This window comes from Dendrobates tinctorius, unplaced genomic scaffold (assembly GCF_039654945.1).
Source record: "Dendrobates tinctorius isolate UK_male_01 unplaced genomic scaffold, ASM3965494v1 ptg000199l, whole genome shotgun sequence".
Lineage (NCBI taxonomy): Eukaryota > Metazoa > Chordata > Amphibia > Anura > Dendrobatidae > Dendrobates > Dendrobates tinctorius.
This window is the reverse complement of record NW_027361866.1, coordinates 12,908,591-12,929,880: the sequence shown is the minus strand read 5'-3', so window position 1 is coordinate 12,929,880 and position 21,290 is coordinate 12,908,591. Positions and strand designations below refer to the sequence as shown.

Below are 21,290 nucleotides of genomic sequence, written 5' to 3'. Positions count from 1 at the left end.
TAGTAAATGTTTGTGCCGTATAATGATACTGTCATGGGAAGCCTAGGTAACTTTAGGCTGAAACCCCGGGGCCCCTGCGGTGTCCCTCAGACTAGGGGAGACCCTGTCTGTCCCTCAAGCCAGGGTTTACACTGAAGGTGTGCCTGCCTGGGCCTCCACCCTGTCCTTGTCTCCTGTCCAGCCCTAAGCTGAACCCACCACCCTCCACCCAGTGAGGAGATCAAACACCAGACCCCACAAATAAGTATGGACAGGGATAAAGGAAACGCACCACACCGCGTACACACAGGAGAATACAATAATGTGCAAGGGCAACCAAAAAATACAACACAGGGAGGCAAAATGGCAACAATGGAATATACTACACCAGAAACTGTATGCTCCTTAGACCACCACTCCAGACTGGTATCGCTAGCACAAGGCAAGAGCTATAGTCGGCGACGCCCATAGTCATGCAGAACAATTTAAAGACAGAGGGCGTGGCTAAGCCCTCAGCCAGAATGGCAACCTGGTTAACCCAATCCAAGCCGGATCAGAAGACCAAGCAGCTCCGCTGAGAACCAAGTGGTAGGATGGGGTATTACCGCTGTCTGCCGGACACCCTGGAGCGAACAGTGTTCGACATGACAGTACCCCGCCTTCTACGAGGGACCCCAGGAACCTCACAATGTCGAGGACCCGGCTTGTCCGGATGGTGGCGATGAAACTCTGTAATCAGTCGGTCCGCATGTATGTCCGAAGCCGGCACCCAAGTCCTCTCCTCAGGACCATAGCCACGCCAGTGGACCAGGTACTGTGTAGAGTGCGACGCACTACCCGAGAGTCATCCACCTTGGACACCTCAAACTCCAACGTGCCATCCACCAAGACGGGAGGTGGTGGCACGGGAGAAACATCAACAGCACCCATGACTTTCTTAAGTAACGCCTTGTGAAACACATTATGTATCTTGTATATGGCAGGTAGCTCCAAAGGACATGCCACAGGGTTGATAATTGCGGAGATCCTAAACGGACCAATGAACCTGGGACCCAACTTAAGCGATGGTATTTTGAGTTTGATGTTCCTTGTAGACAACCACACCCAATCACCCACACACAGGTCCAGACCTGGCACACGTCTACCGTCAGCCACAGATTTGTACCTAGAACCTACATTCAGCAAGCGCTGCTTTACTCTCCTCCAAACGGATGACAATTGTGCTCCCAACTGGTCCTTCTCAGGGACACCCGCAGAGCACCCTTGGCGCAAGGTACAGAATTGTACATAAACACAAAAGAAAGGAGATTCCCCAGACGATTCCTGACAATGATTGTTTATCGCGAATTCAGCCAGAGGAAGAAACGCTGACCACTCTTCCTGATTGTCAGACACAAAACAGCGTAAGTATTGTTCCAGGTTTTGGTTCATATGCTCAGTCTGCCCATTCGACTGCGGATGGAAAGCCGATGAATGAGACAATTTAATCCCTAGGCGTGAACATAAAGCTCTCCAAAATTTTGCCACAAATTGTGTACCTCTATCAGATACAATGTCAGACGGGACACCATGAAGTCTGACCACCTCGCAAATAAATACCTGAGCAAGGGTCTTCGCATTGGGCAAAGATGGCTAGGCAACGAAATGCGACATTTTAGAGAACCGATCAACTATTACCAGAATGACCATGTTCCCAGCCGAGGAGGGCAAATCCGTAATGAAATCCATGGAAATCTCTGTCCATGGCTTACTGGGCACACAGAGAGGATGCAACATGCCAGCAGGACAGGAGCGTGGTGTCTTGGTCCGTGCGCATGTGGTACAGGCTGACACATATGAGGCTACGTCCTGCCGGATTTTGGGCCACCAAAAACGACGTGATACAAGTTCCAGAGTGCCCTTAACCCCTGGGTGGCCTGCCAGGACAGTATCGTGATGTTCCCCTAACACCTTTAAGCGTAGGTGTAGTGGCACAAATGATTTATTAGGAGGCAGCTCCAGCGGTACCTCCTCCTAAGCCTCCGCAATCTCTGCCTCAACTTCTGTCGTGAGAGCCGAGACCACAACTCCCTTTTGGAGGATAGGCACCGGATCCTCACGTGGCTCTCCACCTGGAAAACAGCTGGACAAGGCGTCCGCCTTAGTATTCTTAGAACCTGGTCGGTATGTCACAAAAAAATTGAACCGGGTGAAGAATAGCGCCCAGCGAGCCTGTCTGGGGGACAGGCGTTTAGCAGATTCTAAATAAAGCAGATTTTTATGGTCTGTTATAACAGTAAGCTGATGGACAGCCCCCTCCAAGAAGTGTCGCCATTCCTCAAATGCCAACTTGATGGCCAACAATTCCCTGTTACCAATATCATAATTACAGTCGGCAGGCGACAGCTTCTTGGAGAAGTAGGCACACGGATGCAATTTGCCCAAGGATGGACCCTGAGACAGTACCGCCCCCACTCCAACCTCAGATGCATCCACCTCCATGGTAAATGGTAGGGAGACATCAGGCTGAACCAGGATGGGAGCTGAAGCAAAACTGTTTTTTAGGAATTCAAACGCGCGCACAGCAGCCTCAGACCAGTCAGAAAAATTGGTACCTTTTTTAGTCATGTCGGTGAGCGGTTTAGCAATCATAGAAAAATTCTTAATAAATTTCCTATAATAGTTGGAAAAGCCCAGGAATCGCTGAAGCACCTTGAGATTATCAGGCCGATCCCACTGCAGCACCGCTTGCACCTTAGCGGTGTCCATTTTAAACCCTGAGGCGGAAATTACATAACCCAAAAAAGGTAATTCTTGGACGACAAATACACATTTCTCAAGCTTGGCATAGAGCTTGTTCTCCCTGAGCAACTGCAATACCTGCCTAACATGCTCTATGTGTGCATCACGGTTGCGTGAGTAAATAAGAATGTCATCAAGGTATACAGTATAATAACAAATTTCCCCAAGAGATGAGAAAAGACATCATTTATGAAATGTTGAAATACTACTGGCGCGCTCGTCAACCCAAATGGCATCACCAAATTCTCAAAATGACCCTCAGGGGTATTAAATGCCGTCTTCCATTCATCCCCTTGACGGACTCTTATGAGATTGTACGGCCCCCTGAGGTCAAGCTTGGAAAACCATTTGGCACTAGACACCTGGTTGAACAAATCGGGTATCAGTGGCATCGGGTATGGGTCACGAACCGTAATCTGGTTGAGTTCCCTGAAATCCAGACACGGGCGTAATCCGCCATCTTCTTGACAAAGAAGAACCCCGCCGCCAATGGAGATGATGAAGGCCTGATGTGCCCTTTGCTTAGACTTTCTGCAATGTATTCTTTGAGAGCTTGCCTCTCAGGACCTGAGATATTAAACATCCTGGCTTTCGGTAACTTGGCCCCTGGTTTTAACCTAATAGCACAGTCATAGGGTCGGTGCGGTGGCAGCTCTGAACAACCTCTTTCAGAAAATACATCAGCAAAGTCCAGCAGTGGCTCCGGGATGCTGGGAGTCACAGCGGAGATACATGTGGCCAGATAACTCTCCTGGCAATATCTGCTCCACTGGATTATGTCCTGGGTTTTCCAATCAATCACCGGATTGTGCATAGACAACCATGGAAACCCCAGAACTACGTGAGCAGGTAAATTACTGAGCACCTTACATGTTACCTGCTCAGAGTGTAGGACCCCAATGTGGAGTTTTACATCAGCCACAAACTCTTTAATCTCCCCTTGTGAGAGAGGGGAGGCATTGATGGTAACCACCCGGATAGGATTAGGCAGCGTCTCCACCTTAAATCCCGCTGTACGCGCAAACTTTTCATCAATGAGGTTAGCGGCTGAACCACTATCTACAAATACAGTAATCAACAGCTCTTGGCCCCCGATTACTACCTTGGCAGGGAGCATACACTGGGAGACCACCACGGAGGATATGCAAAGGCTCAGACTAGACTCCTCCAAACCCTCTGAGCCTAGCAGTTTTCCACCAGGAACGTCTTTCTTAGGTACCAGGGGGCAAGCATTAATAAAATGTCCTTTTTTGCCACAAAAAAACAGACCCCTTGCTTTCTGGGCAAGGGACATTTATGCTTGTTATTATGTGTATGTGATATACCAGTGATCTGCATAGGTTCCACGGATTCACCCGAGGCAACCTCACCAGAGACTGCCCCCTCCCCCACAGGCAATGTCTCCTGCGACCTCTGACGAAAGCGGCGATATATGCGTACTACAAGCACCATAGCAGCCTCCAGAGAGCCGGGAGTCTCATACATTAGCAGAGCTTGTTTAACCCTTCCAGAAACCCCATGCAAAAATTGACTCCTTAGTGCAGGGTCATTCCATTGAGTGTCCACAGCCCAGCGACGAAATTCCGTACAATAATCCTCCGCCAGTCGCTCACCCTGGAGTAGAGAGCGTATTTTAGACTCTGCTAACGCCAGTCTGTCAGGATCATCATAGATTAAACCAAGAGCAGAAAAAAAAGGTCTACAGACTCAAATACAGGTGAATCAGAAGGTAGTGAAAAAGCCCATGCTTGTGGATCACCACTCAGCAAGGAAATTACCAAGCCCACACGCTGAGCCTCATTTCCTGAGGAGAGTGGACGCATACGAAAATACAATTTGCAGGATTCACGAAATACAACGAACTTACAGCGATCACCAGAAAATCGTTCAGGAAGAGGTAACTTGGGTTCAGCTGCCCTGACTGCTGCCTCAGTTTTCACAGCAAGAACAGACAGGCCTTGTTGCTGGACCGCCCCCCTCAGTTCAGTGACCTGTATGGACAGAGCCTCCAGCTGCTTGGTTATGGAGACTATAGGATCCATGGTAAATAATCCTTTTTTTTTTTTTTTTTTTGGGCCGACTATAATGTCATGGGAAGCCTAGGTAACTTTAGGCTGAAACCCCGGGGCCCCTGCGGTGTCCCTCAGACTAGGGGAGACCCTGTCTGTCCCTCAACCCAGGGTTTACACTGAAGGTGTGCCTGCCTGGGCCTCCACCCTGTCCTTGTCTCCTGTCCAGCCCTAAGCTGAACCCACCACCCTCCACCCAGTGAGGAGATCAAACACCAGACCCCACAAATAAGTATGGACAGGGATAAAGGAAACGCACCACACCGCGTACACACAGGAGAATACAATAATGTGCAAGGGCAACCAAAAAATACAACACAGGGAGGCAAAATGGCAACAACGGAAAATACTACACCAGAAACTGTATGCTCCTTAGACCACCACTCCAGACCGGTATCGCTAGCACAAGGCAAGAGCTATAGTCGGCGACGCCCATAGTCACGCAGGACAATTTAAAGACAGAGGGCATGGCTAAGCCCTCAGCCAGAATGGCAACCTGGTTAACCCAATCCAAGCCGGATCAGAAGACCAAGCAGCGCCGCTGAGAACCAAGTGGTAGGATGGGGTATTACCGCTGTCTGCCGGACACCCTGGTGCGAACAATGTCCGACATGACAGATGCTGGGCAAAAAGTTGCATTCGACCATGCATTTTGGCCTGGATAACATCATTGCAGCAGTCACATTCAAATGGGAATAATAAAGTAACTTGTCACTCAACTTAGAATATCCTTTTGAAAGATGATTTTTATTTTAGTGCAGTCTGTGAGACGTTTCGGCGGGTTGGACCAGACGAGCGGTGGACACCGCATCTAACCCGACATTCTTCATGACTGCACACCTATGCCTCATATAGGCCCATTATAGTGCTACACAGACCCAGTATAACAGTTTCATTACCTTAGAGAGTGGGACTCCATACTCAGTATCCTAAAACCTCTGACATACCAGCATAAACATCTTGGGATAGCTGGACAATATATGTCTACATATATTTTCAAAAACCAGGAGCCTGTATAGCTCTCTACTCTCTACCCCGTCACTATAATTAAGTAGCAGTTGGACTGACGAAGGCCGATTGTAGGCCGAAACGTCTCACAGACTGCACTAAAATAAAAATCATCCTTCAAAAGGATATTCTAAGTTGAGTGCCAAGTTACTTTATTATTTCACTTTGGTCTGGGTAACCTACCTGTGCACCCAAGTATGATGCCTTTGCATGTCACAGAATATTGGAAATATTTTTCCTTAGAAGAAAGCAAAGTTACAGTAGGGCTTCATATATGTGCCGAAAGTGGCTCTGTACAACAGAGTTTGGATGCAAACGAAAGTTTGCAGTTTGCATGACTAGTAACCATAGTACATACAATTATATTATTTTAGGTTACTCACATAATTATTTCTTTAGTATTTTCCCATAAAACACTTTAATGAGAATGTCAGAAGAGTCACGTTGTCTGGAAGTTCTTTGTCATCTGTGGAAGTAAAACTAGTTATAACTTTGTAAAACTCCCATGGATTTTTAAAGAAAAAGTTTCTTCATGCATGGTCATCTCTCCATGAAATCAGGTCCATTACTTCTCAAATCAATGGGGAATTCCAGTGACTAAATGTATTGGCTAATTCTCCAAATGTATATAAAATGAAGAATGTGCAGCTCTCTGTGCATCAGGTTGGATTAGCTGCTACTTCACAGACCACTAAGCAAACTATAAGTGCAGTCTGATCGTATGCAGTCATATATTTGTCCCCTGTATTTTTGCTTATCTATGCCTTATCACTGAAAGGCTGGATTCACTGTAAGGCCACATGGACCGGAAGTTGGCCTCCTGACCTGAACTTGGCAGCCTACTATATACCTATGAAGCTTTAGAGCTTGAGTCTGGAGACCCATGGCTGGTCCATACATTGCAGTCCATACTCTGACTGTGAAACATGGTTGTGTTTATCCGGTAATATTCAAATACAGTTCATAGATTAATGGTGACTCTGAGCTGCATTATTTCACAGAAGTTCTTAAAACAACCATTTCAGCGTAAGAGACAGATTGTAAAGAAGACAGAACTCGTTATAGCAGTAAGGGCAATGTCCACTGAACTGAGAGCTTGCATCTTCAGATGGCTGCATACTAGTCCTACAAATTAAAGAAGCAATACATGAAAGCTGCAACATGATACAGCTTGAGCATGATACATCCACACATTTCTAAAAGTACTGTTTCTATTGTAGGAACATGCTTTAAGTAAGAAAGTAGCTGCAAGTCGATTGAGTTTTGAAGAACCCAAGCAGTAAACCAGCTTTCTTTAACCTTTTGTGTGATTTTCTTTTACATCAAACATGATCTCTGGGTCACCAAGGAATCTTGCATTATGTATTGTCTATAACAACAGCTGCCTGGGTCAACCACAGAGTGTGGGAAGAATCCGCAGTTGGAATGAGTTTTATCTGCACCTGTCCAGTAGTGTCAGGGTGATGGTCAGTAAACAATGATGAAATTAGAATTTAAGGAAACGCGGTGCCTCTCTATGAAGACAACTGCGCATTGGAGATGTATTAATATAGAGCTTATTAGTATTCAATTATTATTTAATAGTTTGTTATAATACATTACTTTTTATTTTATTGATTCATAAAATGACATAAAGAGGTGACTGATTCTGCTCTGATTTCTCCTATCATTAGTGTTTGGGCACGTTCTACCATTGTAAACTGCTGGGTTCTCCTTCGCTGTGTTTGGTAGACTGTGCAGCAGCCATCCATATGTCATTCACAAACTAAAATCTTCCTTGAGAATGATTTAGAGGAAGTCTGTGAACCCCTAGGGTAAATGATTCAGACTCTTATGCCCCAAGCTGACAAACCATATCATATGACCTTACTCAATTCCCACACTGCAATGGTGACCTCTCCCTTGAGAAGTGTTAACATCATTACTAGAAAAATTCAGATTGCATTTGGAAATACTCTACAGTATGTGCTGCTTTGAAGAGCAAACTACCACTGCCAGTTGAAATAATCTCATATTAATCCTTGTCAGGCTAAATATTTATCAGATGTAAGCCCTGCACGGCTAGGAGCGGCTACCATTCACGCTGCCCATTGTGTATAAACTCCTGGTGAGGACTGTGCAGTATGATGTTTACAGTACCAAATAGAAGGAGACGTGGATATCACCTGCGCTGCTGTACGAATAACGATCCAAGCGTTTAAATAGATACAGACATTCTGGTTCCTTGGCACCAGATTTGAATGTTTGCATCTATTTAAACACTTGGATCATTATTCTGACAGCAGTGCGGGTGATATCCACGTCTCCTTCTATTTGGTACTGTGAATCGGTCACTGGTTTGACTTGTGGATCCGCAGCATCTGGTGGCTCTGATGAGTCTTATATGCATTTGCATTGTGGAATATCAGGTTAGTGCAAACTAAAATTATTTTTAAAAGTTATCACCAGATAAGACCCTATTGGCACTTTTCTCTCCTACAGTGTCTCTGAGTTTCCAGTATGACATTTATTAAGAGGACAAGAAAGTATTCCAGTAGTAAGTCCCTTCATGTGGAGCTTCACAATATAAACATAAATTTAGGGTACACCTCTTAATTATTGAACTTGGGTTTTTCATTAAGTCCAAATACCACAGGTATATAAAATCAAAGACCCTCCACATGCCGCTTGCCTTAACAGCCATTTGTGAAAGAATGGTCCTGTAATAAGAGGTCACCGATGTAACAAGTCAATTCATTTCTTCCCTCCTAAATGTTTTGCAATCATCTGTCAGTGATATTTTTGAGAAGTAGAAGAAACTGCAGCAACTCAGCCATGAAGTAGAGACCACATAAAGTCATAGCGTGGGGTCATCGAGATCATCCATGGTTGATCAGCTGCATGCAACCATTACACCACCAAGCAAAACAAGCATTATGTAGAGTGGTGTAAAACACCCAACCATCAGTGGAAACATGGTCTGTGGAGTGATGAATCATACTTCTCTTTCTGGCATCTGATGGATGAGTATGGGTTTGGCAAATGCCAGGAGAACGTTACCTGCCTGACTGCATTGTGCCAACTGTTCCCCGTGACTGGACCCCAGTGCAAAAAGCAAGGTCCATAAAGATATGGGTGGGTGAGTTTAGTGTGGAAGAACATGACTGACCGCAGAGAGCCCTGACCTCAGCCCCATCCAAGACATTTGGAATGAACTAGAATAGAGATTGTGAGTTTGGTTTCTTTTATCCAACATCAGTGTCTGACTCACAAACCAAATTAAAATTCACCGCACACTCTTAGTGGAATATCTTGCAGAAAATGTCAGAATTTATTGTGAATATACAATATATACAGTACTGTGCTCATATAACACTGGAAGAAGAGGGTAAGGGGAGCAATTGCAACAATTTTTTTTGACGTTTCGACCCCACCAGGGTCTTAATCATAAGTGCTTAATCCAGTTGTATTGTGTAAATGGAGTACAGATATAGTAGAGAAAGAAATCCCTGTAGAGTCCAGGGTAATCTAAATGTTGTTGCAACCAAATATTGAATGCCTGTAGTGATGGAGGACCTTAGTGTCTGGTCCAAAAGGGGAGATAACAAGTGCAGCTCTACTATATATGTACTCCATTTACACAATACAACTGGATTAAGCGACTGGTGGGGTCGAAACATCAAAAAAATTGTGTAGCAATTGCTCCCCTTACCCTCTTATTCCAGTGTTATACGAGCACAGTATATATTGTATATTCACAATAAATTTTGACATTTTCTGCAAGATATTCCACTAAGTGTGTGGAGAATTTTAATTTCATTAGTAATCGGACCTTTACGGCCTGTTACACCTGCACCTCGCAATTTTACAGTGTGCATTAATGTGCTAATTACTCTTTAGTGATTTGACCTCACAAATGGTCTTATAGATCAGACCTGAAACTATATATGAATTGCCCAGCTCAGTGAAAAGGGGGCCACACCGTATTTGTATTGAATACAAAAATACTGAGAAAAAAAAAAGAAAACTGAGACGGAGTTTGACTTGAAAACATGCATGATGTTAGATCAGACCTGAGCAAAGTGCGGCCTGTGGACCACATCCAGCCCTCTGGCTGTCTCTGTCTGGCCCACAGACTGAGACAGCCGTGAGGCTGGAAACCAGAGGTCCATGAGCCGCACCGTGCCCGCTTCGCTCACTTCCTCCATCTGTGCTGACTTCTTTGGTTGAGAAGGGGCCTCCGGCCACTTCCTCCACCAATCAGCGTGTGAAAAAGCTGACGTGATGATGACATCATTTTATAGCGTCAGCTGTGTACTGCGCAGAGACAGCGCATCGGAGGCAGGGAGACAAGAAGAGCACTGAGGTGAGTATGTGACGTTTTTTTTTCACGTGTATTGGATGTTTAGGTGGGCATGGGGAGGCTGTGGGGGTGACATGCTGCACATGGTGCTGCATATGGGGGTCACATGCTGTACATGGTACTGCAAATGGGGGTGACATGCTGCACATGGTGCTGCATATGGGGTGACATGCTGCACATTGTACTGCATATGGGGGTGACATACTTCATATGGTGCTGCATATGGGGGATGACATGCTTCATATGGTGTTGCATATGGGGGTGACATGCTGCACATGGTACTGCATATAGGGGTGACATGTTGCACATGGGGAGGCTATGGGGGCGACAAGCTGCACATGGGGAGGCTATGGGGGCATCATGCTGCACATGGGGAGGCTATGGGGGCATCATGCTGCACATGGGGAGGTTATTATTATTATTATTATTATTTAATTATATAGCACCATTGATTCCATGGTGCTGTACATGAGAAGGGGTAACATACAAAGTACAGATATCACAGTAAACAAACTAACAATCACAGACTGATGTAGAGGGGAGAGATGACCATGCCCTTTCGGGCTTACATTCTACAGGATGGTGGGGAAGGAGACAGTATGTTGGGGGGTTGCAGCAGCTCCAGTGATGGTGAGGCGGTAGCTCCAGTAGTGGTGAGGAGGCAGTGGGGATCATTGCAGGCTGTAAGCTTTCCTGAAGAGATGGGTTTTCAGGTTCCGTCTGAAGGATCCGATTGTGATTGATAGTCGGACGTGTTGGGGCAAAGAATTCCAGAGGATGGGGGCTATTCTCGAGAAGTCTTGGAGGCGGTTGGGTGAGGAGCGAATAAGTGTGGAGGAGAGAAGGAGGTCTTGAGAGGACCGGAGATTATGTGAGGGAAGATATCGGGAGATTAGTTCAGAGATATATGGCGGAGACAGGTTATAGATGGCCTTGTAGGTCAGTATTAGTAATATGAATTGGATACGCTGAGGGAATGGGAGCCAGTGAAGAGATTTGCAGAGGGGAGAAGCGGAGGAGTAGCGAAGAGAGAGATGAATTAGTCGGGCGGCAGAGTTAAGGATGGACTGGAGAGGTGCGAGGGTGTTAGCAGGCCACAGAAAAGGATGTTGCAATAGTAAAGGCGGGAGATCATGAGGACATGTACAAGCATTTTAGCAGAATGAGGGTTGAGGAAGGGAGGGATTCTGAAAATATTTTTGAGCTGGAGGCGACAGGAGATGGAGAGAGCTTGGATGTGCGATTTGAAGGACAGGGCAGAGTCAAGGGTTACTCCGAGGCAGCGGACCTCTGGTACGGGGGAAAGCGTGATGTCGTCAATTGTTATAGATAGGTCGGGTAAGGAAGATCTGTGAGATGGGGGAAAGATGATCAGTTCAGATTTGTCCACATTGAGTTTGAGAAAGTGAGAGGAGAAGAAGGAGGATATGGCTTATAGACACTCCGGGATTCTGGATAGCAGAGAGGTAACGTCTGGGCCAGAGAGGTAGATCTGAGTATCATCGGCATAAAGGTGGTACTGGAATCCATGGGACTTTATGAGTTGCCCCAGGCCAAGTGTATAGATTGAGAAGAGTAGGGGTCCTAGAACAGAGCCTTGGGGGACTCCAACAAAGAGAGGGTGGGATGAGGAGGTAGTGTGGGAGTGGGAGACGCTGAATGTGCGGTTGGAAAGGTATGAGGAGATCCAGGATAAGGCGAGGTCTTTGATGCCAAAGGAGGAGAGGATCTGTAGTAGGAGGCAGTGGTCAACTGTGTCGAAAGCATAGGACAGGTCTAGAAGGAGGAGTATAGATAGAGTATTGTCTGTTAGCTTTGGCTGTAAGTAGGTCGTTGGTAATTTTGGACAGGGCTTTCTCAGTGGAATGATGGGGATGGAAACCAGATTTTAGATTGTCAAAGAGTAAGTTAGATGAGAGGTGGGAGGAAAGTTCAGCGTGGACATGCTGTTCCAGGAGTTTAGAAGCGAATGGGAGCAGCGATATTGGGCCATAGCTGGACATGGCTGTTGGGTCGAGGGTTGGCTTTTTAAGGATAGGCGTGATTGTGGCATGCTTGAAAGCAGAAGGGAAGGTACTGGAAGTTAGTGATAGGTTGAAGAGGTGTGTTAGAGATGGGATAAGAGTAGTGGTAATGTTGGGGAGGAGGTGGGATGGGATAAGTTCAAGTGCACAAGTGGTGAGGTACGATTTGGAGAGAAGATGAGCAAGCTCCCCTTCAGTGATGTTAGGTAGGGAAGTTATGGGGTTTGGGCATTGGTCTGGCGTGCAAAGGGGTTGTGGTGGTTGAGCAATAAAGACTTGCCGTGTTTGGTCTATCTTGTTTTTGAAGTGTGCGGCAAAGTCCTCGGTAGAGATTAGGGAAGTCGGAGGGGGCAGTGGTGGGCGGAGGAGGGAGTTAAAAGTATTGAACAACTGTTTGGGGTTGTGAGATAAGGAAGATACAAGGGATGTAAAGTAGGCCTGTTTAGCAGAGGTGAGGGCAGATTTGAATGCGAATGTTGCTTGTTTGAGTGCAGTGAAGTCGTCTTGTGAATGTGTTTTCTTCCAGTGCCGTTCTGCAATTCTGGATGCTTGCCAAAGCTTTTTAGTGATGTTATGGGGCATCATGCTGCACATGGGGAGGCTATGGGGCCCTCATGCAGTATATGGGTAGGCTATGCAGTGCATATAGGGAGGTTGTGTGGGGCTCATGCAGTGTATATGGGGAGGCTGTATGGGGCTCATGTAGTGTATATAGGGAGATTGAGTGGGGCTCATTCAGTGTATATAGGCAGGCTGTGTGGGGCTCATGTAGTGTATATAGGGAGATCGTGTGGGGCTCATGCAGTGTATATGGGAAGGCTGTGTGGGGCTCATGCAGTGAATATGGGGAAGCTTTGTGGGACTCATGCAGTGTATATGGGGAGGCTGTGTGGGGCTCATGCAGTGTATATGGGGAGGCTGTGTGGTGCTCATGCTGTACATGGGGAAGCTCTGGGGCTCATGGTGTGTATAGGGAGGCTGTATAGGGCTCATGCTACATATGGGGAGGCTTAGAGCTCATGCTACACATGGGGGAGGCGGGTGTAGGGGCTCATGCCACATATGGGTAAGGAAGGTGAGGGGGCTCATGCTGCATGTGGGGGAGGATGGTGTGGGCTCATGTCGCATATACAGAAAGGACTGTACTGGGGTTCAAATGATATATAGGGGAATGTCAGAATACGTAATTCTGCTCAATATTAAGTGATACAGTTAATATGAATATAATCAATAATAGAATAATTATAATTTATCAATATTAATATTGAGTAGAATTAATTTCGGCCTATTGGTTCGGCCCGCCACAACAGTCACAGTCTCTCATGTGGCCCCTCAGGAAAATTAATTGTCCACCCCTGTTCTAAATGATTGAGCAAAAAATTCCCACAGATGCCTCCCAGAATCTTGTAAAAAGTCTTCTCAGAAGAGTGGAAGCTGTAAAAGGAGGAACAATTCCAAATTAATGCCTATGGATGTAGAATCGGAGGTGTAATGTCCCAATAGTTTTGTCCGTATAGTTTATTTTCAATAAAATTTGTGATCATAACTAATTTCAGATGTAAACCGGTTACATCCATTTAAAATAATATGCATCTCCTTCTACCAGATTAATCCCTGGAAGAACTTGCTGACAATTACATAGCAAGCTGAATCATACCATTTTTCTCAGCACTATATCCATTGATTGCTGATAAGACAATGTATGCTTTCTATTGTTTGTAAAGTAATTAAAATTCTTAATTAGTAAAGCTGATAAAGCTTAAGCTGCTGATAGGCGGTAAGCGTTTTATTATGAGTTGCTCTAGATACTGAACCTCTTAGTTGAAAATAAATGTGCCATATAAGTTATTAGGGATGGAAAGCACGGGACTTACCGTATATATTTATGCAAACAGCCATTTTGAAGGGAAAATTAAGTGAATGTGTTTATGAACATAATTAATAAATTTGATGAAAATAAAAGTGTAAAAAAATATATAAAGACGCACATAAAAAAATAATAGGCTCAAAACACCCAGAATATCACGTCTTGAAATACCATCTTACTGAACGAGCTCCTGTCTGCTTACCTGAAATCTGCAGTGGCTTGCAAAAGTATTAACCCCCCAGCATTTTTTGTGTTGTGCTACGTTACATCCTGTAATTTCACTTGTTTTATGTTTTTTTTTATGGTTTCCAACATTTCATGTAATGATCATGCATACAACAGTAAACATTTGGTTTTCTTTTTATTGTGAAACAAACAACAAATAGTACAAAATAAATGAAAGCTTCAGTGTGCATAATTATTCCCCCCCCCTAAAGTCAGTACTTTGTCTCTATGAGCTTTCCACACCTTGCCACTGGGATTTTTGCCCATTCCTCAAGGCAAAACTTCTCAAACTCCTTCAAGTTAGATGGTTTCCACTGGCTAATAGCAATCTTTAAGTCTGACCACAGATTCACAATTGAATTAAGGTCTGGGCTTTGACTAGGCCACTCCAGATCATTTACACATTTCCCCTTAAACCACTCAAGTGCTGCTATAGCAATATGCTTTGGGTCATTGTCTTGGAAGGTGAACCTCCATCCCAGTCTCAAATCACTGGCAGACAAACAGGTTTTGCTCAAGAATATTTGTGTTCCACATTATCAATCTTTCCCTCGACTTGTGCCATTTTTCCTGTGCTGCTGAAAAACATGCCCACAGCATGATGCTGCCACCACCACGTTTCACTGTGCGGAATGGGGATGGTGTTCTTGGGATAATGAGCTGTGCTGGTTTGGCGCCAGACATTGAATTTACCCTGCTGGCAAAAAAGTTAAATTTTGGCCTCATCTTGCCACAACAGCACCTTCATCCATACATTTTAGGAGTCTCCTACATGTCTTTTGGTAAACTCAAAACGAACCTTACAATTTTTGTGTATAAGTAAAGGCTTTTTTTCTGCCACTCTTCCATAAAGCCCACCTCTATGGAGTGTATGGCTTATTGTGCTCATATGGACAGATACTCCAGTCTCTGCTTGGGATCTCTGCAGCTCCTTCAGGGTTACCTTCATCCCACATGAAATAATTCTAGAACATCTTTTCTTTAAACTCTGTTTTTGCTATTGACATACAGTGGGGCAAAAAAATATTTAGTCAGTCAGCAATAGTGCAAGTTCCACCAATTAAAAAGATGAGAGGCGTCTGTAATTTACATCATAAGTAGACCTCAACTATGGGAGACAAACTGAGAAAAAAAAATCCAGAAAATCACATTGTCTGTTTTTTTTTCATTTTATTTGCATATTATGGTGGAAAATAAGTATTTGGTCAGAAACAAGCAATCAAGATTTCTGGCTCTCACAGACCTGTAACTTCTTCTTTAAGAGTCTCCTCTTTCCTCCACTCATTACCTGTAGTAATGGCACCTGTTTAAACTTGTTATAAGTATAAAAAGACACCTGTGCACACCCTCAAACAGTCTGACTCCAAACTCCACTATGGTGAAGACCAAAGAGCTGTCAAAGGACACCAGAAACAAAATTGTAGCCCTGCATCAGGCTGGGAAGACTGAATCTGCAATAGCCAACCAGCTTGGAGTGAAGAAATCAACTGTGGGAGCAATAATTAGAAAATGGAAGACATACAAGACCACTGATAATCTCCCTCGATCTGGTGCTCCACGCAAAAACCCACCCCGTGGGGTCAGAATGATCACAAGAACGGTGAGCAAAAATCCCAGAACCACGCGGGGGGACCTAGTGAATGAACTGCAGAGAGCTGGGACCAATGTAACAAGGCCTACCATAAGTAACACACTACGCCACCATGGACTCAGATCCTGCAGTGCCAGACGTGTCCCACTGCTTAAGCCTGTACATGTCCGGGCCCGTCTGAAGTTTGCTAGAGAGCATTTGGATGATCCAGAGGAGTTTTGGGAGAATGTCCTATGGTCTGATGAAACCAAACTGGAACTGTTGGGTAGAAACACAACTTGTTGTGTTTGGAGGAAAAAGAATACTGAGTTGCATCCATCAAACACCATACCTACTGTAAAGCATGGTGGTGGAAACATCATGCTTTGGGGCTGTTTCTCTGCAAAGGGGCCAGGACGACTGATCCGGGTACATGAAAGAATGAATGGGGCCATGTATCGTGAGATTTTGAGTGCAAACCTCCTTCCATCAGCAAGGGCATTGAAGATGAAACGTGGCTGGGTCTTTCAACATGACAATGATCCAAAGCACACCGCCAGGGCAACGAAGGAGTGGCTTCGTAAGAAGCATTTCAAGGTCCTGGAGTGGCCTAGCCAGTCTCCAGATCTCAACCCTATAGAAAACCTTTGGAGGGAGTTGAAAGTCCGTGTTGCCAAGCGAAAAGCCAAAAACATCACTGCTCTAGAGGAGATCTGCATGGAGGAATGGGCCAACATACCAACAACAGTGTGTGGCAACCTTGTGAAGACTTACAGAAAACGTTTGACCTCTGTCATTGCCAACAAAGGATATATCACAAAGTATTGAGATGAAATTTTGTTTCTGACCAAATACTTATTTTCCACCATAATATGCAAATAAAATGAAAACAAAACAGACAATGTGATTTTCTGGATTTTTTTTTCTCAGTTTGTCTCCCATAGTTGAGGTCTACCTATGATGTAAATTACAGACGCCTCTCATCTTTTTAAGTGGTGGAACTTGCACTATTGCTGACTGACTAAATACTTTTTTCCTCACTGTATATAGTGGTAGTGCCCATTTGGAGTTGTGTTCCCCCTGAGGAATTGAACTCCAGGAGAAATTTTTGAGGGACAGCAGAATGCATGGACCCTTATGTCAGATCTCGTTTCTCTGATTTTTTTTTGCCTTGTTCTTACTGCTGGTGGTATAGCTTTGACTAGTGCCAAGTTAGGATTATTCTTAGTTATGACATGATCTTTTCTTGTTTTTCCTACAGGATCTACGCAGAAGTTACAAACTGTACCACCCTGCTGGCTCACATTCAGAACTGCTATTGGCCAAACCACGTAGTGGACAACTTCTTCACAGATATTCATAAGAAGTATTTTAAAGACTGTGCATTGACCGGCCGGCTGCCAGCTGACCCCCCACTACCCATCCTGTGCTCTTTCATCTTTATCCCTGTCCTTATTACACTTCTGATGACAGGGTTGGTTGTATGGAGAAGCAAACGCAGTGAAGGAATTGTTTGACAAGAATGCAGACTGCTAAATGTATAGACCCCATTTTTGGAGATTACTGTTTCAAGCAATTTTGGGGAAGAGAAGGGAATCCGTGACAGTAGTTCGGCAACCTACACAAGTCTTCAGATTGGGCCTGCAATGTCTGTCTGGCTAGAACTTAGCATAGAAAGAAAAGACAGTGCTAGCAGGAGACAATGCTTACAGAGATCTATCCGTAAAGAGTAGTGGTTTTTATAATGTACCCCCGGACACAAGTTGAACTACAAGGAGTTTTCCACTCTGCCCCCCAAAAAAACCTTTCAAGGGTGCCTTCACACGCAGCCTTTAAAAATAAAATGCCCCTTACAGGCAAAAATACAAAACTATTAAACGCAATTCATCCGCAGCGGTCCTTTTAGGATTTTTTTTTACTCTACTTGCCTTTTGAGTTTGTGGCTTTTTCCAACATCTCGGCATGCTGTAGTTATGTTGGCTTTTTCATGAAGCTTAGTGTTTTTTCCCCTAAACCATTGTTTTTGTTTCCATCTGCATATGTAAAAGGGAAGTCATCATCAGAAAATTCCGTATTATTTAATTCAGGTTTTTGTGTTACATGTATTTAAGAAAAAAAAATTGGCAATGACTTTCCTTTTTCACATCACGATCTTTATAAAATAAAGGAGTAATCTTGCACTTTTCACACTGGCCACAGGGGCATTTGTAGACTCCCGTATCTACTTTATGTCTTTTCAAAAAGAGTTTTCAGCAAGGCTCCATATTATTAGAAGAGAATTATGACAGCTAACACCCCTATATACAGCTTCTAACACAGGATCCACCATTACAATAGGCGATGCCACAGCTGACTCCCATGCCTTTACAATGACCTCTGCACAGGCTTAATGGCCATTTCAATATAAAATATAGGGTCAGGTTATGATCAATTGTGGCTATGTACATGTATTGTTTCCTGAAACAACAGAAAGTGTTAGTCTGAAAAAGACCCCAGTGTCCAGCATGAAAATTGCAAAGTTTCTTTTTTTTAAATTTTAATATGGATCCTGATATGCCAAACATATGGCATTTGAAAAGTTCATATAACACAAAATCTTGTCAGATTATAGTTTCCCTTTAATAAATATTGCTTTATTTGGTTCATTTGCTGTTGCGGTCCTGATATTACGAGCCATGTGATTCTAAAGATAACCTTGGGATTGAATGATCTATGAATCGCACGTCTTATAATGTTCACAGATTTTTCTTCCAATGTTTATTGCTTCTCAATTTGCAAATATGGTACAAAATCATTTTAACTCCGCTTTTGTAATGCAAAATAACATAACTTAAACGAAAATGCAGGCACTGAAACACATTCTAAAAAAAAAAAAAATACAATACTGCTGAAAAAAAGCCAAAAATGCTTGTGTAACGGCTGGTCTTTTTACCTGCCTTTTTGGTTAAAAAATGTTTGCAAAATAAGTGTATTATGGAAGCCCAAGAGGTTTCAAAACACATTTGTAGTGTTTTTGCCTTATTTAAGGAAGAAAATTCATCAGCTGAATGATATCTGCATAGGGAAATAGTAAGTCTACAAGCAGTCCTTTAATGGCATTTCACACACATTCGTAGTGTTTTTCTTTACAGGGGGTTTCTTTGACATTTGTCTAAAAATGCAGCGTGCTCTAGATATAATATGTGATTTTGGGTGTTCTCTCATAAGCCTCTCTGTAAAACAGGATCGAAAAAAAATGCATTTCTTATTTAAACAAAAAAAAAACCACAAACAAAATGAATAAGATTTTAACTGTGTTTTAAGAAGCCAAAAAAATCTGCAAAAAAAAAAAAAGAATAAATACCGTGTGTTAATGAAGCATAGAGGGGTAATCCACTTCATCGTCATTTTCACAAATGTCTTGACTTTATTTTTTGGGTACTTTCCCAATATTGCAGGTTTTTCCTACTGTACATGTTAGAACAGTTTTCCTCACATCCTTCACAGATCTCTTGTCCACAAAATGGTTAATGATGGAGGAGCATGTGACATTTCTGTCTGACATGATCAGACAGGTCCTTCACCTCCTACAATTAAAAAACAGCTCTCCCATGTACAGTGTTTTTCAATTAGAGTAGGCCGATGGAAAAGACTGGTCACAATCACCTCCATCCTCAAACAGTTAGTTAGTGCAACTGTTTTTTCTTAAAGGGAACCTGTCACCTTGAAAATGCAGCCCTATGTGCAGGCACCACGTTATAGGGCAACGGGAGCGGAGTAGATATATAGTTTTGTGAGAAAAGTCTCAGTATAACCTGTGTTTTAATCATTTAAACCTCTGCTCTTTCTGGGATTTTGGGTCCAGTGGGCGGTCCTATCAGTGACTGACAGCTATTTCTGTATGCATTCTTATGTAAAGAAAGCTGTCAGTCACTAATAGGACCGCCCACTGGACTGAAACTCACAAAAACAGCAGAGGAGTAAATAATTAAAACGCAAGCTAAAGTGAATCTTTTCTCACAAAACTATATATGAATCTACTCAGCTCCCCCAGCTCTATAACATGGGGCCTGCAGATTGGTCTGCCATTTCATGGGGACAGGTTCCCTTTAATAAAAAAAAATGTTGCACTAACAAGTACAGGAATAGAACCTGTAATAAATTAACAATTGTAACAAATATTACCTTTAATAATGAATCAATAGATGCCACAAAATTATGTCTCCAACACATTTGTTAAAGAAAAACTGGACAACCACTTTAAGAGTGATATTTCAATTAGAAGTTGATCTCACATGAATCCGAAAATGGGTTATCTACAGTGCAGCCCACATTTAGAGAATTGTTCTTGCCATTAATATGAATAGTAGATAAAGAAATCGCTAAGCCATAGCATTCAGAGATTATTTTAGCTCGTTGATTTCAGTGGGGACTAGTATTCTCACTTTTCCATTATTGATAAGCAATTAGAGGGTTATTCATGGATGAGATGGTAATTACTGTGTTTATGTCTGGCCAAAGATGGGTGGGATTCTGGAAAGAGTCAAGCAGAAATGCACAGTGCGTTTGTAGCGTAGCCCACTCTTCTGTTTCCGGAGCTCCCGAATACTTACGGGTGAAAACACGGTGCTCTTGTCTCAGTAATGAATGATTGATATAGAAAATGCCCATTAAATGACTGATGTATTTGAGGAGCAATCACTGCAGACCACTCTCCAGAGGACATATAGTATACTTATAATGCCGCATTACTAAACTTACCGGAATTGGGAGAATACGATCATCATTGAGTAATATCTGATACTAACCAGTTGTCTGTATCATAAGTTATGTGTTTGGAATATTCTGAAATCCGACTGTACTTCAGGGGGTTGACAATTATTCTTTGTACAGTACAAAACGGTTTGTGTTATGCAAGTAAAATATGGCCACGCTCATAATATTTAAAGGGCCATTATCCTCAGAATTGTGTAACGTTTTATTTTAGAATTTGTAATAGCTTTAAATGAAACAGAGAATAATCTATTTTGTATAATTAAAATTTCAAAATGTCTATTTTTTGTTTTCTTGTAATAAATGTATGTATATAGATTATTGGCAGTTGTTACCTTTTTCTCATTGTATATAACTAAAACTCTTCAGGATAGAATACTACAATCTCTTTTATATAAATATACAACTTATAGCTAATATTAAAAAATTGAAGGCATTGTCCTAAAATTCAATATTAAATTTCTGACTTAAATCATCAAAAACATAACCTTTGTTCTGATAAAATAACTGTTGAAGAATACTTGTGATATTTTATGGTATATACCTGGTGTTCTTTTGATCCCCCTTCCAGACCAACCACCTATGGTAATTTGCCAGTGCTTGAGGTCACACATACCCAAGTACCTTAAGCCCCCGTCTCACATAGCGAGATCGCTAGCGAGATCACTGTTCC

General features: G+C 43.3%; 1 protein-coding gene across 1 annotated transcript in view; it reads left to right on the top strand.

Moving 5' to 3' along the window:
* Positions 1-20,938, top strand: part of RAMP1 (receptor activity modifying protein 1) — a 128,570-nt gene extending 107,632 nt beyond the window's left edge. The window contains exon 3 of the mRNA XM_073553246.1: positions 17,127-20,938. Coding sequence (XP_073409347.1) covers positions 17,127-17,382 — 256 coding nt within the window. The 3' untranslated portion in view covers positions 17,383-20,938. The remainder of the gene's footprint in view (positions 1-17,126) is intronic.
* The last annotated feature ends 352 nt before the right edge of the window (positions 20,939-21,290 follow it).